General features: G+C 61.3%; 2 protein-coding genes across 2 annotated transcripts; one reads left to right on the top strand and one right to left on the bottom strand.

Annotated features, from left to right (window-relative positions):
• Window positions 1-1,597: 1,597 nt before the first annotated feature.
• Window positions 1,598-10,659, top strand: RUFY4 (RUN and FYVE domain containing 4; the record flags this gene model as incomplete). Its single annotated transcript, XM_080621980.1, is given in 13 exon segments — window positions 1,598-1,869; window positions 4,417-4,487; window positions 4,490-4,535; window positions 5,462-5,523; window positions 5,824-5,930; window positions 6,757-6,882; window positions 7,337-7,443; window positions 7,575-7,718; window positions 8,101-9,262; window positions 9,338-9,444; window positions 10,004-10,150; window positions 10,346-10,477; window positions 10,557-10,659. Coding segments are annotated over 13 exon segments (2,586 nt in total).
• A 1,431-nt stretch (window positions 10,660-12,090) lies between these two features.
• On the bottom strand, window positions 12,091-15,255 carry LOC308222972 (C-X-C chemokine receptor type 2-like). The gene is made up of 2 exons (XM_080621529.1): window positions 15,135-15,255; window positions 12,091-13,329 (listed from the first exon to the last, which is right to left on the bottom strand). The coding sequence occupies exon 2, from the start codon at window positions 13,322-13,324 to the stop codon at window positions 12,248-12,250; it is 1,077 nt and encodes a 358-aa protein (XP_080477655.1). The 5' UTR covers window positions 13,325-13,329; window positions 15,135-15,255; the 3' UTR covers window positions 12,091-12,247.
• Window positions 15,256-16,601: the final 1,346 nt, after the last annotated feature.

Here is a 16,601-nt window from a genome sequence, read left to right as displayed (position 1 = left end):
TGCGTGCACAGGGGACATGCACACCTCGCGCACACACAACCCCACGTACACACCAGGGCATATTCATCTACGTCACACCTACAGCCCGTGTCCGGCACGTGTGGGTACCCATGTCTGTGCATGGATAGGGCTGGGGGACACTCCTCTAACAGGGGTTCTGCACAGCTACTACACCCAGTGCACATGCACCCATGCCAGGACACACACCCCATGGCAGCTCCCCAGGGATCTGCTGTGCACCCACACTTGTGCAAGCTGCTGCGCACTGTCACCCCAGCCCCATCTGCATGCTTATGAACACACACGCACAGGCACACGTGTGTTATACACCCCCGTGAGTCCCTGTTCTCACACTCACATCAGGGACACATGGACACAGGGATGGACCTGGCACCACACAACAGCTGCCCCACACCTCACCAGTGCCCCCCACCTCCCCCATGCCCCCAGCAGCTCACGGTCCTGTGTCCCCGGCCCCCACTGGGGTCCCTGAGCAGCCAGGGTCCTCTCTGTCCTCCAGGCTCCAAACTGGGTCCCTGGCCTGGCACATACTGGCCTGTCACCACCCTGCAGTGGCACTCCCCCCGGCGCTGCCCAGCGGTGGCTTTGGCACCTGCTTTGCTGGCACGGTACAGCCGGAGCGGCCCGCGCCATCCTGCCAGGCACAGGACAGCTTCCCAGAGGTTAAGGAACCAAATGAGGGTGGTGCAGTGGGAGCCCAGCACCCTCCACCAGCTTCTCCCCTCTTTGCCTCAGTTTCCCCGGCACAGGTGGCAGGGCAGGATGGGTCCTCACACTGGGCACTGCAGGAGCACAGGGATCTGTCCCACTGCAGGGCAGTCCCCTGGCACAGGGATCCCACACACAAAAGAGGTGCTGATGGGCACAGAGGTGCCCCTCACTGGGTGCTTATGGGCATGGGGATCCCATATGCCACGCACATGTTTGGGCACAGGGATCTCACACAGACTGAGCACTTCACAGGCATAGAGGTCCCTGGTGCTGGGTGCTTATGGACACAGGGATCCCCCATGCTGGGCACTTTATGGACGCAGGGATCTCTCATGCCAGGTGCTTTATTGGTACATAGTCCCCTCAGACTGGGCATACGGGTGCCCCATTGTGGGTGCTACAGCACGGGGACACCCCCACCTCTCCGCTTACTCTGTAAGGACACAGGGATCCCAGCAGATCCCTTTGCATGAAGCACTGCACAGCAGATCCTAGCGGATCCCCTCCAGCCAGGCACTGCAGGGGCCCGCGGGTGCGGGTTTGCGGGGAGTGGGGGTCCCAGTGACACACTGAGGGGAACACAAGGAGGGACAAAGAACATGCCCGGCACCCTGGCATGCACAGGCATGGTTTAACCCCGCACTGCCCGCAGCAGGCAGGGCCAGCTCCAGCCTGTACCCCAACCCCCCCGCACCCCAGGAGCTCACCCCAGCTCCATGCCCCCCCATGCAGACCCTAACCGTAACGCCGTGTCCGGCGGTGCCCGCTTACCTCCCGGTGGCGGCAGGCGCGGAGGGGCAGGAGGCAGGACACCAAGGACTTCCCCCAGCTAACCAAGGTGGCAAAGCACCAGCTCAGCCGGGTCATGGTGCCCCTGCCCGGGGGTCACCCCGCCGGGGGGGGGGGGGCTGTGCAGCGGCCGACCCCTGCCCAGGGCGCGCTCGGGGGGGCGGCCAAACCCAGCCGTGCCCCCCCCCCCCCGCCCCGACTGCAACAAGCTCCGGTGCCCGGGCAGTTCCCAGGAGGTGCCCGGCTGCGGGCACGGGGCCGTGCGGAGATGGGCTGGGGGTCTGCGGTCCCACCGGGCCCTGTTCCCCCCCCCCGGTCCCCCAGCGCCGCCTGCGCGCTGGCAGCCAGGCAGGGAGCACCGTGCCCGCCCATGTCCTGCAGTGCTTGGGTGGGAGCCAGCTCCGCCACGCTCCCCCTCCTCCTCCTCCCCCTCCTCCTACTTCTCCTCATGCTCCCCCCTCCCCCCCGCACACGGGGCTCGGGGCTCGGCACCTTCAGGACTCACCCGCCTGCGCACCGGGGCACAGCATCCCCTGGGGTGGATGCTGGACAGTGCTCTCCTCTCCAGCCCCCTCTGTTTTGGGGGTGGAGAAACCCAGACGCCTGTGTATGCTCCATCCTCAACCCCCACCCAGACCCTGCCTCAGTTTCCCTTCGGCAGCTCCTGCTTACCCCAGACTCTAAATGGCAGTGCCTGCACATGGACGGGGGGTGGGGGGAGAGCTTCCCTGCCCCTCTGCCAGCCCCCTGGCATCCTACCAAGCCTCTCCCCTTCCCAGGAGCTTGAGGACACATTCAGGGACCCCCCTGACCTAGCCTGCCCTCCCAGCGGGTGGCGGGCTGATGCACCATGCTGTGGGCACAGTGTTACCCAGGGGAATCCCTTAATGCAGGGCACCCCTACATGGCCCTGGGTGCCCCTACCCCATCATGGAGCTCACACAGGGCAGGGGTTGCAAAGGGGACCCTCTACACACACCCCACACATCCACTGGGGTTGTGCCAAAGAGGATCTGGCAGCAGCACCCCTATGTGCCCCTGTGATGCCACCATGATGCCGGGCCAGGTTCCATCCCCACGGGGCAGCTGCCAGTGCCAAGCGTGGGCAGCAGCAGTGCCAGGCCTGGGCACTAATTACATTTGCCTCGGGAGGGCTCCTAATGAGCGGCAGCACCAGAAAGGGGGGCAGGGAGTTTGGGGGTCCCACACACTTCATGGCTGTCCCCTAACCCTGCTTGGCACCCAGGGGCTGGCAGAGGGGTTGGTGGGCAGGGGATGCTCAGTTACGGCCCCCCCAGCTGATGCACCAGGGAGGTGACATCACTGCTGGCTCCATGGTCCCTCACCTCCATTTTAATTAGCAGATGGCTCCCGGCCCCCCCGGCAGGGCATCGCCAGGCCTGTGCGGGGCCATTAGCTTTATTGGCTGCGCTGAACCACGGCCAGGCCTCATTAATTGAATTGCACCCACGCCAAGGACAGGCAAGCATCTTATCCCCCACCAGCCCTCACCACCACCCCAGCCCTTGGATGGAGCAGGGACAGGGGACCCCACTGCCAGGCTGTTGTGGTGTCAGGGTCCTGCCGGTGGGGTACCTGGTGTGGGACAGGCAGAGCTGGCAGGTGGGTGCACCCACAGGCAGACACGTGTGTGTGTGTGTACACACATGGGTGCCCTGCTTAGCCTCATGCCTGCTACGTGTATATGGCTTGCATATACACACGCACCCCTATAGCCTGCACACACATGCAGTCGCACACATGCATGCACACACATATGCATCCCTCCCCCCCCGGCACAGTGTTGTGATGCTTTGCTACCCCCCAACACCCTGTCTACTCCCCCAATCCAATGTGGGGTGCTGAGCTCATGGAGCTCACAGCGCCATGCACTGCAGGATGGCATGAGCAAAAGAGGGTGCTGAGGAGACTGGGGTCACCCCAAGCACTGCCACAAGCTCCCTCCATGCCCTCGGCTGTTCAGGGGCACCTCACAGCCCAACACCCCCCTCTCCAGGCGCCAGGAGGATGCAGGGAGGCCCAGGCTCCCACTCAGCATCACTTCCTACTTTCACTTTAGTGCCGAGCATCGGCCTTGCCTGGGGTAGGCGGGTGCTCCCCAGGCCCCCGTAACACAGGTAGGTGCTGCGAGGTGGGGTATGGTGTGGGGCAGGATGTGGGGGCAGCTGGGCGTCACTGAACACATCCACCAAACAGGATAGTGGTGGGGAGCAGAATGGTAGTGAGTCCCCATGCCTGGCACCGGTGGGGTGAGCTGGCATCACCCCTGTCCATCTCCTCCCAGGGGGCTTAGTCCCCAGCCCAGAAGGAGCCCATAGGACAGGGCTGGCGCAGTGAAGTGGGACAGGCGTAGTAGTGGAGGGGCACTGCTGGGCTGGACACCCCTAGGCACAGACAACAAGGGGGGGCAGGAGATCTTGCCCAGGGTGCCTCAGGAAAAGGTTACAGCTGAGCTCTGGGCATAGCCCCCATATCGGGGCAGATGGCTGGGGGTCTGTGGGCCTTGCTGGGGTGCGCTGCAGCTCATCATGGTGGTGGTCCTCTGTGCCAGGATCTGCTGCCGCCCCAGGGCTGCTGTTGGTTGCTCATAGCTGGATATGGGCCTAGACCCCCCTCCCCAGAACTGCAGGGTGTCCCTCAAAGCATTCCCAAGCCCCGTGCCCATGGGAGGGCATCAGGGTTCCCCCAAGCCTTACACTGTGTCCCAGGGGGGATACAGGCAAGGGCTGCACAGGGGGACCAGCCTCACTGACTCCCTCCCCAAAACTAGCATCCACTAATGAGGGAGCTGGGTGCCGTGGGCCAAGCTGCAGTGCCTGATCTGATGTGAGGCAGGAGGGGGGTGGCTTCTGCAGCCCCCCCTCCTCCCCCGAGCTTCCACACTTCCTCTTGGCCAAGGTACAAAAGGAGAAGCAGACGGGCACAGGGACACACCAGCGTCCCACCCGGCACCCAGCGAGCACCTCAGGGCACCCCACAGCTCCTGGGCACAGGTAAGGGGCTCTTCCGGGGAAACTGAGGCAGGGGCGGGGGGGGGCAGGCTGGAAGATTGCTTGTCCAAGGTCACCCAAGGGCATCGGGATGGGAACCCAGGCAACTGGAATCTCCTGCTATGCCGTGGCAGGACCAAAGGGCACTCGCACACTCTTGAGCATGCTTGGGCACACTTCTGCACACACACTCCCGTGAGGGCACACGCACCCTGCAGCACAAGACCCCATACACACGCACGTGTGTTCCCCCCAGCCCTGTGCCCAGCCACCACCTGCAGTATCAAGCCCCAGACCTGCCACCTCCATGGGCACTGTCTCTAGCCCTGTCTCCAGGGTGCCACCCCTCAAAACCACCCCACCGCACTGTTCCCCCCACAACACCCCAAACCCCATGCCAGCCCCTCAGGCAGCATGCTGTGCCAAGGGGCTCTGCCCTGGGGGGAGCTCAATTTGAGAGGCTGCATGATGGGGGCTGTGTGCCCCCCTTCCCCACCCACCCCCCCGGAAGCCCCCATCACTGGTTGTGGTGTAAGTGAGGGAATTGAGAGCAGAAACAAAGGCAGCACTTCCCCAGTGCCAACCCATATCCTGAATCCTGGGGGATAGGGACACACTAGGAGGCTCTCCAAGGAATGGGAACAGAGGCTGGGCACAGTGTGGGACAGAGCTTGGGGGCATTTTGAGACAGGGCACATGGACAACTAAAGGGGTACAGGATAGGGCACCTTTGCACACCCCATACCCCCTACCCCATGTAGATGGAGGAAACAGGCAGGGAAAGGGGGTGCCTGAGCCCACCCCTCTTACCTTAACAGTAGGCAGCTCTGGGGTGGAGCTAGAGGGGCAGACCCTCTCCTTGGGGCAGAGTTTGGGGTGTCAAGTGACTGTCAACCTGAAGCCTTTTATTGCTGCCCCTGCCTTTGCAGATCCCGGGGGACAGCCATGGCAGGGGATGGGGAGCTCAACCGCATGATCAAGGACCTGCAAAGTAAGTGTGCCAGCCTGTCCCCTGCCAGCCTGTCCCCTGCATGGCACATCTCACACTGACCATGCCAGGTCTCTCCTCACACCCAGACCATGGGCAGCGAATCTGCTGTCTGCTCCCATGCTCACTGCCAGCCCTGGTGGGTGCCATTCACTCCCCTATTTCATGGCAGGCCAGGTTCCTCTTTCACCCGCTGTCAGAAATCCCCAGACCCGGAGCTGGGAGGTGGTGGGAGGTGTGGGATGGAGCAGGGTGCCCGCTGCCTGGGCAGGGCGCTGCCAGCTCAGCCCTGCCATCCCACAGAGACTGTGACCGAGCTGAACCACTGCTACCGGGAGCAGAACCTACCAGTGACAGACGGGAGCCGGGAGCTGCACAGCCTCTGCGCCCAGCTGGAGTTCCTCCTCCAGGTACCTCCGCTCCCGTGTCCCCACTGCTCCCTGCCTCAGTTTTCCCTGTGGCACAGCTGAGAGCAGAGGGGACCCGATGCTGGCTGTTTCGTGGATTGGGATGATCCCAGCTGGCATTATCCAACCCTGGGCATCCCCAGCCAGACAAGCAATCGGACCAGGCTCACCCATGTCCACATGTGTCCTCCTTGGAACAAGTCCAGAGGAGGGCCATGAGGATGATCAGGGAACTGAAGCACCTCCTGTATGAAGATAGGCTGAGAAAGTTGGGGCTGTTCAGCCTGGAGAAGAGAAGGCTGCGTGGAGACCTCATAGCAGCCTTCCAGTATCTGAAGGAGGGCTAAAGGAATGCTGGGGAGGGAGACTCTTCATTAGGGACTGTAGTGATAGGACAAGGAGTAAGGGGTTAAAACTTAAACCGGGGAAGTTTAGATTGGATATAAGGAAGAAATTCTTTACTGTAAGGGTGGTGAGGCACTGGAATGGGTGGCCCAAGGAAGTTGTGAATGCTCCATCCCTGGCGGTGTTCAAGGCCAGGTTGGACAGAGCCTTGGATGACATGGTTTAGTGTGAGTTGTCCCTGCCCATGGCAGGGGGTTTGGAACTAGATGATCTCAAGGTCCTTTCCAACCCTAACTATTCTATGATTCTATGTGTAATTGCATGTGCTGCAAAAGGGAAACTGAGGCACAGAGCCAGCCCAGAGGGGACAGCCAGGGGACGCTGTCCTGGTTGGGGTAGCTGGCTGGGTCCCAGCCCACAGGGACAGACTGGGGGAATAGGAAACACCCCCAAACAAGCAAGCTCAAGCTTGTGTCTCTGCCAGTTTGACCTCAAGGAGAAGAAGAGCTTCTTTGGGCAGCGCAAGGACTATTGGGACTTCTTGTGCCAGGGCCTGGCACAGCACCGGCAGGAGCATGAGGGCATTCGCTTCGTCTCCTCCCTGGACAAGGTGGGCACACACAAGTGTGGCTGCCTCTGCTTGTTTGTGGGTGCATACACACTTGGGCACTGAGGATATAAGGAAGTAATTCTTTACTGTGAGGGTGGTGAGTCACTGGAACAGGCTGCCCAAGGAAGCTGTGGCTGTTCCATCTCTACCAGTGTTCAAGGCCAGGTTGGACAGGGCTTAGAGCAACCTGCTCTAGTGGAAGGTGTCCCTGCCCATGCCAGAGGGGTTGGAACTGGATGATCCAAGGAAGGTCCTCTCCAACCCAGACCATTCTGTGATTCCATGATTCACACAGCAATGCTATAGAGGGTTTTCTCCCCTCTGGGGTTCTCACTGCCCCCAGTGGGTGTCCTGGCCCTGGAGACCTTCTTTCCCTCTTCATGGGCTGTTGGAGAGGAGGCATGGGGGGGAGCAGACTGGCATGGCAGGGCTTGATGACCTCCTCTCCCCCCAGCTGAAGACCCCATTGGGCAGGGGCCGAGCCTTCCTGCGGTACTGCCTGGTGCACCAGCAGCTGGCAGAGTCCCTGCAGCTCTGCCTCCTCAACCCCGAGAGCCTTCGGTGAGAGCAGGGGCACGGGGATGGGATACTCACCGTGGCATCAATCGCAGCACCCAGTTGTCAAGGGTACTGCAGGCGTATGTGCCCCCTCAGGGCTGCAGAGGGCTGCATGAGCCTGTTTGTGGTTGCAGTGAGTGGTACTACGCCCGCAGCCCCTTCCTGAGCCCCCAGCACCGGGCAGAGATCCTGGGCAGCCTGTACGAGCTGGACTGTGTCACCTTCCACCTGGCCCTGTGCAGAGATGACCTGGACACTGCCTGGCCCATGTTCTCTGAGTGAGCCTGGGAATGTGGGGGGCACCAGGGGCACTGGGGGTGACAGGGCCATCAGGGGTACTGGGGCTCAGCATGGCAGAGCAGCACACAGGCCCATGTGGCACTGCAGCTGTGCCAGCTCTCCGTATATGGCCATGGGTAGGCACAGACACGCGGGCCAGCATGCACACACCGTGCCTGTGCCTTCAAAGATGCCATGTGTGCATGCACAAGCACACAGCAACCCTGGTCCCCTGTCACCTGGTGCCACCCGGTGTAACCAGCCCTTCTGCTCTCTTCATCCCCAAAGGCTGGCTGTGCCCAGGGAGCCCTGAGGGAGGGTGTCAGTGCCCTGCTCACCCTGAGGGTGACCTGGTGGACCTAAAACCCATGTCCCCTCTAGGACACTGATACGACCCAGCTTAGTGGCTGGGAGCAGCCTGGCAAAGACAGCCTCACACACAGATGACACTGACACCAGGATGCATGGATGGCCTGATGGCATCGCCCATCCCACCACGGCACCCTGTAAGGTGTCAGCCTACCTGTGCTCACCCACCTTGGCTGCCCTGGGGACAGCGGGTGTAGAGGTGGAGGACGTGGAAGAGAATGTGGAGGATGTCGAAGTGAAGAAGGATGTGGAAGAGGAAGATGAGGTGAAGAAGAATGAAGATGAGGAGGTGGAATGGGATGTGAATGTGAAGGTGAAGGAGGATGTGGAAGAGGAGGATGGAACGGAATATGAGGAAGATGAGAAGGAGATGGAGGATGAGGAGGAGGTGGAGGACATGGAGGTAAATGTGAAGAAGGATGTGGAAGTAGAGGAGGATGTGGAAGAGGATGATGAAGAGGAGCTGGACAAGGATGAAGAGGAGCTGGAGGACGTGGATGCAGAGGAGCTGGAGGACACACACAGTGCTGGCAAAGCACCCCAGCCTGATGGGGACATGGATTCCGGTGCATCACCACCATCCAGCACAAGGTGCGTGCTGGGCTCCCCACCACCAGAGCCCAGGCAGCCGGGGGGGACAGAGGAGTCCCCGCGGGCGCTGGTGTCTCAGCTGCGGGCTGAGCTGGAGCAGTGGAAGGCATCGTCCCAGGCACTGGCAGCCCGGCTGGCATGGGAGGAGCGGCGGCACAGGCGGCAGGAGGAGGGCAGCACGCGGCGGGCCCGGCTGCTGGCACGCGAGGCCGAGGCACTGCGAGACACCAACACCTTCCTGGGACAGGCACTGGCGGCAGCGGTGGGAGCGGAGGGACTGGGGGCACTGGCTCAGGCACAGCAGGAGGCACGGGGCTGGCAGGAGGTTGCAGAGGAGCAGGGTGCCCGGCTGGCCACGGCACAGGCAGAGGTGGCGGCAGTGTCCTTGCACCTGCGGGAATGCCAGGCAGCGCTGGCAGCAGCGGGACAAACGGGCATGCCGAAGGATGCTGATGCCCTGGATGAGGTGGCTGCCGTGGAGGAGGTGCTGCGGCGGGCACTGGAGATCACCTGTGGTCCCCAGGAGTCCCTGCCAGAACAACAGGCAGAGAGGGAGCCCAGCACAGCCACCAGCATGGCCATGGTATGGACAAGCCCAAGGGGACCCCACGGGGATGAGGGGTTGGGGAACCATGGCTGAGCCACTCCTCTCCCACAGCGCTTGGCCACTCTGACAGCAGCAGCACGGGAGGAGGCCTGGCAGAGCCGGCAGCAGCTCCAGGCCAAAAGGCAAGAGGTGGCACAGCTGCAGGAGCAGCTCAGCAGGTTGGGCAGGGAATCCCTGCACCCACCACCCCATCTCCACCCATCACAGGCTTTCCCCTGGGACCCTCCATGATGCCACACTTGAACCCAGGGGAGCAGACACTGGGGATGGGCAGGGGAAGGAGGGAATGATATGGGGAAGGAGGGCTGGAGGGAGGAGTCAATTCGGGGACTCATAGGTGGAGGGATGGAAGAATTCATTTGGGGCAAGTCGATGGACAAAGGGATGGAAGGGTGGATGAAGGGATTAATTTGGGGTGAATAAATTGATGGGTGGGTACACAGAGGGATGGAGGGATGAATGTGTGACAAGTGGGTGGAGAAATGGAGGGATGGATGGGCAGAAGTCCAGAGGGATGAATCTGGGCAAGGGCAGATGAACAACTGGTAGACGGATGGATGGATGTCCCAACAGATGGTAAGGTGGCTGTGGGGGGTAGGGAGCCAGTTTGGGGATAGATGGGCAGCGGATAAAGGGAGAGAGAGAGGTATGAATGAATAGATGGATAGACAGCCAGCTGAGGGACAGGAGCACCGTCTCCCCCCTCCTGTGCACCAGGGCCCGGCAGGATGGCGAGCGCTGGGCATCGGCTCTGCAGCGGACGCAGCGAGAGGCTCTGGAGCGGGAGGCCACGCGTGGCGCAGAGCAGGCACGGCAGCAGGAGCTCATTCGGGACATGAAGGGGCGGCTGCTGGAGCTGCTGCGGTGAGAGCCCCGGGTACCCCACACGTGTGGGACTGTGCTTGGGCAGGGGGCCCAAACAAACCTTTTTGCCCAGAGGAGGGCACCAGAGCTCAGGCGAATCCTGATCACCACCTTGGGTCTGGGGTGCCAGGGCATGCTTCTGAACCCCCACCACCAGGCATGCTCCTGCCAGAGCTGACCTGTGCTCTCCCACAGGGAGAAGGATGCCCTGTGGCAGAAGACAGAGGGCATCAACACCGTGATGCCCAGCCCAGCGCCCCAAGATTCAGGGCTGTGCGCCCGCTGCCACAAGGATTTCCGCCTCCTCTCCCGGCGGTACAACTGCAGGTGGGCTATGGGGGGCACCGGAGGTGACACTGGCATGGCACTGGCATGGCACGGCTCTCACTGCCTGCTCTCTCGGCAGGTTATGCCAGCGTAAGGTATGCCACTCGTGCTCTGTGGACGTGGGCAAGCAGGGGCGCTGCTGCCTGCTTTGCTACCAGCAAAGGCATCCACAGGCTACATGAGTCAGGACTGCAACCCTCACACTGGGCCAGGGATACCCGCTGCCCTGCCTGCCTCCTCTCAGACTTACTGGGGACCAAAGTGTCCAGGGCCTGCAGGCAGGTCCTGCTGCCTGACTTTCCAGGTTGAGCTGTGTCTTTCCTGTGGCTGGTCCACAGAGAAGAAAACAACACACTCCTGCTACCCCTGTGACTCCTGTGTCATCTATTGGTTGTCGATAGATGAATGAACAGCATGGAGGTGTCCAAGCCCTCCTGGGGGAGGACTATCCCCATAAGGGGTGTCTCAGCTGCAGCCAGGCTAAGCCACCGTCTACCCCATCCCACACCGCGAAGCAGCAGTGGGCAGGCGACACAGCTCCTGGTCAACAGCCCTGGCTTCCTGCCATGCTGCAAGGAACTGCTTGGGCAAGTGTTTCCCAGACTCAAAGGTGATGGGCTGTCCCTCCCCTGCCCTGAGTCCCCAGGGCTTCCCACCTTGGTTACAGGGGAACCCCATACCCACCCGTGAGCCAGCACACAGCTGGCACCCACTGATGCTCCCATGGTTAAGGACCCCCAGGAGCCTGAATCAGGCACTATGGAGGAGCAGGACAGGACTCCTGTGGAGAGATGCTTGGGCACACTGGTGCAGGCACCCTAATGCCTGGCATACAGGGTGGCAGGAGGGACCCCAGCAGGGTCTCAGCACTCTCTTCATCTACTCTGCCCTACTCTGGTGCCAGCCCCAGTTGCCCAAGCCAGGGCAGAAACATCACGGTTGTGTAAGGGGCAGGTTCCCAGCCTTTTGCACAATGATGTCCTGTCACTGCAGCATCGGGGGGGTGGAGGGGAGCAGGGAGTGTTCTGGGTGCTGACACTCTTCAGGCGGGGTCACAGGGCTGTCTTGGTCTCAGTAAGGGGCTGGCCAGGAATCTTACAGTGATTTGCTTCATTGGGGCTCAGATTGATGTCGGTAACAGGGTGGCTTTGTCCCCAGGTGGGACAAATGCTGCACAGAGACCCCTGCACCAGAAAAGTACCAGGACATGGCTCGGTGGCTGCAGGGATAGAGACCTCTGGGATCATGTAGGATGCTGAATCTAGTGCAATAGCTTCTTGTGCAACAGCCCTTCCCCTGGCCTGTAAGTGGGGTTACCCACACCACTGGGCTCAGCTGGCACCACTGCTTTGGCACTGAGGTGGGCAGCCCAGGACCCACCGTCCCCAGAGACGTGATGGGGCCAGGGCACAGCGCTTCCCTCCTTGTGGCAAAAGGGAGACAGACCTGGGTGACCAACCCACCAACTCCTTTATTGCTGAATGGCCATCAGCCACAAACACCATCCCCACAGCAGGGGCACAGAATCCCAGAAGTCACAGGCTCTGCCTCTGAGTGGGGACAGTGGCAGCACTTGGCATCACTCCCCTGGCAATGGGGTCATACTGCCTCACTGCACAAGCCCCTTTCCAGCCGCGGTCCAGCATCCAGTGATGGCCCTGCCCATCCCCATGGCATTGCCACCTGCATCCTGGGGGCTGGATGAGAATGCTGGTGGGTGTGAGGTGCTGGGACCTGCTGGGAGCCACGAGGGTCGGGCCCCAGCAAGGCTCAGAGGGTGGTGGAGGTGTTGCCAGAGGTGGAGGCATAGGAGGCGCGGCCATAGCGGGCCACAGCGTCCTTGCTGATGAGCCCACGCTGTGCCAAGATCTTGAGGAAGCTGTTGCGAAACTTTTGCCCAATAAAGGCGTAGATAATGGGGTTAATGCAGCTGTGGGAGAAGCCCAGGACCTGTGTGACGGAGAGGGCTGTGTCAATGCGATTCCTCCGCTCGCAGGTCTCGGTGATGGCCTGTGTCCTCATGAGAGTGTCGCTCACCAGTGTGATGTTGTAAGGCAGCCAGCAGATGAGGAAGACCAGCACCACGGCAAAGATGACCTTCATGGCCCGCTGCTTCTGTGCATTCTTGGTCTGCAGGAGCGTGTGGATGGTGACACCGTAGCAGAAGAGCATCACCAGGAGGGGCAGGGCGAAGCCAAAGGTCTGCGGCAGGACTCGCAGCACCACGCGCCACTTGGTCGTGTCCTCATTGCCGATACTCTCGTAGCACACGGTGCCATTGTTGGGAGAAGTGAAAGCTTCACGGAAGAGCAGCACAGGCAGGGAAAGCAGCACGGAGAAGACCCAGATGCCCATGCAAACAAACTTCACCCAGTGCCTCTTCTCGGTGGCTGCCCGGGTGGCATAGACAATGGCCAGGTAGCGGTCCACGCTAATGCAGGCCAGCAGCAGGATGCCACTGTAGAAGTTGGCCTCCTGCAGCACAGAGATGGCTTTGCACATCACAGTGCCAAAGACCCACTCATGGGCTCGATAAGCAGCCCAGAGTGGCAGGCTGAAGGCAAAGAGCAGGTCTGCCACAGCCAGGTTGAGCAGGTAGACGTCGGTGACAGAGCGGCTGGTGTGGCTGGAGTTCACCACCAGCACCACCAGCCCGTTCCCCACCACGCTGAGGATGAAGACAAGGCAGTAGATCACCACCACCAGGTACTTGTTGAGAACAGAGGTGTCAGGCCGGCATGGGGCAGAGGAGATAGCAGTGTCGGGCATGGCCGTGCTGTAGTCATAGGTGTAGTTGTAGAAGAAGAGGAACTTGGATAAATCCCCACTGAAGGACAAGGATTCCATTTTGCCTGTGGAGCACAAAGCAGCATGACTGGGGGGGAGCTGGTGTGGGCCAGTGGTGACAGTGTCTCTGGGTCCTCTTGGCATCCCTGTTGCCTGCCAGGTCCCCTCCCAGCCACTGAGAAGCCCCCTTCCATCATTTCAATATATCAATGCTGTGCCAGGAAATGACACTGCAGGTGGACACTGTCCCTCATATACCCACTTGTACAACACCCCCAGCACTCCTTGGACACCTCAACCCTGTTCCTTCCCTCTCTCCCATGGAAGAAGGGGTTCCCTCACAGACTGGCCACCTCTCCTTGGGTTTCAGGGGGTTCCATGCAGCCATCATGTCCTTCCAGGAATCACCTGGCCCCTCCAGCATCCCTGGATCCCCCTATTTGTGTGGGTACTTCAAGACCCTCTGAGCTCTCTGGGCATCTCAAAAGTCCTTAAAGCACCTCAGGATCCCTCCAGCCTCTCCATCCCCTCGATCATCGCCGCTGCAGCTGCCTCTCCTGCCACCCCAGCTAGCAGCAAGACTGCAGCCACAGTGCCCAGAGCAGGCAACCCTTGAGAAGGTCTGAAGGTGGTTTCACACCCTCCTTCCCCTTCTCCTGCGTCCTGCCCCAGCATAAGTGGTTTCACCCCCCGGACGGAAGGACGTGTCACCCTTTGCAGGCAGCTTTGGAAATACTTCATATCTCTGGTTTTCCTGTTGCTCAGCTGGGTGATGCTGGACATGCCAATGTCCCCTGTGCTAAGCTGTGATGGGGAAATCACAGGTGAGAGTAACTCTTCTTGTCTTCTCATGTAGGACATCCTGCTCAGCCCCTGCCTCCTCAAAGACCATTGGGTTTCAGCCTTCTCCCAGTACTGATCAGGGCTCACATTTCACTCCAGTTTCACCCATCTGCCCCATTTCTGAGCCCCCAAGCCCCGCAGAGCTTGGCGATGCCAGCGCTGCTTGGGAGTGCTGAGTCTCCACAGTACTGCAGGGTCTCTGGTACCGAGCTGGCCCTGTTTGAGCCCAAACCCTCCCTGGGACCACCTTTCTCCTTCTGCCCAGCCGGAATTCCCTGCTGCAGCTGGGCAGGTGCCCCTGCTCAGAAAAATCCCTGGCTCTGCCAGCCCCATTCCAGTGGTGGTCCCAGGATGGGGATCCCGGGATGGTGATGCCCCAGCATCCCAGAGGACAACATGTGAGGACACTGGGAGTGATGATGGGGGAAGGTCCTCCCAAGCAGGACTGCTGCAGACTTGGGGCAGAACCGGACACCAGTGTTTCCCCTCAAGTTATTTTTGGCTGCTTCTTTCTGCCCCCCCCCTCCACAATCCCAGCAGTTCCTCTGGGACCAGGCATTCCCCACCCACAGATACCCTCTGCAGCTGGCCCGGCTGGGGGAACAAACAGCACCCCATTTCCCTTCCTGACCCCAGAAGAGTTGGTGGGATGCTGGGGTGGACTTGGGGGTCCCCATAGGATGCAAGGAAAAAGGGATATGGCATAGGAAGGAGGGATATGGCATGGGGAAGTGCCCTCCATGTGAGGAAATGGGAGCAGGCTCTTCCCCCCTGGGGCACGCATGGCTGATGTCCCTGGGGACCATAGGGGTTCTGCACTCCAGATGAGCCCCAAGCACAGCCGTGGGGGCCCCCACCCACCACCTCCTGCTGCCCCCACAGCAGGCAGCCCCTCAGGTAGCCAGAGCAGCCCACCCTGGCCCCCAGACCAGCCCGCTCCATATGTGAGGAGTCTCAGCTGAGTGCTGGGGAGCCAGCAAAGCCTGAGAACAGCCCCGGTCTCCAGTGGAGCACCCCAGGGACTCACCGCTTGCTGCCCTCGCTGTCCCCCAAATCTGGGGTCTTCTCCTGGTCCCAAGCTAGCTCTCACTAGGAAGCTCCGGGGCACGGGGCAAATCCAAGCGTCACCCCCAAAGAGCTCCGGCACTGAGGGTCACCAGGTCAACCAGAGGGGCTCTCACCTGAGGCCGCTGCTGTGCCACCTCCCAGCACCCCTTCCTTCCACAGCCTGCTTTATGCTGCTCGGGGAGGAAGCGAGGTTGCAAAAGCTTCACCCAGCATGAAGGGGAAGTGGCAGCTAGAAGGGACCCTTCTGCACCCCCTCAGGACACCCTCCCCAGCATCAGGGCTGGGAGGAACCCACAGCCCTCTGCCACCCTCCTGCCCCAGGGTGTCACAGGACATCTGGTAGCAGGTGACACCAGGGTGAACCCAGGGGTGCATCACCCCCCTGCAGTGATGCACCGCGAGGGTCTCCAGCTGGGGGCCCCCACTTTGTCCCCTTGCCCATAGTGAATGCAAGGCTCCCTTTCGAGCCTCCCCCAGGGGCTATAGCCGCCCCAGGAGAGTGGAGCCACACCGGGGCAGTGGAGCATGCCAGGGCAGGGCTCTGTGCAGTGGGTTCCTGATCCAGCGGGGGTTGGCGCCGACGTTTTGGGGGGCACGGTGGGGCTGGCTTGCCCCTGTTGGAAAATGCTTCAGGAGATCCACCGGGAGGGGGGCCCCATGTCCCTCCCACCTTGTGCCGAGCCCAGCCCAGCCCAGCCAAGCCAGGCCGACAGACTGAGCTGTGCCTGGGCACCCAGCCCCGCGGACCCGATGGGACCCCCACCCGGGCGCCTCTGTAACCCTGGGGCGCCCTCACTCCTCTGAGCACCTTATAGCCTTTAGGGACAACCTGCACCCAGGGGAGCCCCCCACAGACCCTCGTTCCTCTGGGGCATCCCAAACCCTTGGGACATCGCCGTTGTCACGGCTATGAAACGCTTGTCAGTCTTAGGGGTGCCCCACTCTTCCCTGGGGACACCCCTACAGTTGTAGGGCATCGTTATACCCCTGGGGCGTCATCACAGAAGCCAGGATACTCGATTCCCTGGGGACACTCACCAAGTTTTGGGCACTCCCCCAGCTCTAGGGCACTCCCACAGCCCCCCTAAGGTGTTCTCACTCTCTTGGGGGCACCCCATGCTTTTGGGACCCCGTAACCGCAAAATCATGCAGTCCACAGGGCACCTCTCTCCCCTGTGAGCACCCCAATATCTCCAAATCCTGTGCGAACCCCCATACTTTGGGGCATACCCACTACCGCTACTTCCTGGGGCACCCTTATATCCCTGGGGCACCCCACACTTTTGGAACCCCCTTACCCCATGTGCACCCCACATCCCTGGGGGTACCTCCGCACTGTTAGGGACACCCCATGCCCCAGGCTCACCTCATACTCCTGCCCCCCACAGCTGGGGACACCGCCACCCCCCCGGCTCACCCCCATCCG

Source organism: Psittacula echo, assembly GCF_963264785.1.
Source record: "Psittacula echo genome assembly, chromosome: 6".
Taxonomy (NCBI): Eukaryota; Metazoa; Chordata; class Aves; order Psittaciformes; family Psittacidae; genus Psittacula; species Psittacula echo.
The sequence above is the reverse complement of the archived record's forward strand: the minus strand, read 5'-3'. Positions and strand labels throughout refer to the sequence as shown.

Excerpts from the sequence above, each read along its gene's own strand:
- LOC308222972 (XM_080621529.1), bottom strand. The coding sequence starts at position 13,324 with ATGGAATCCTTGTCCTTCAGTGGGGATTTATCCAAGTTCCTCTTCTTC.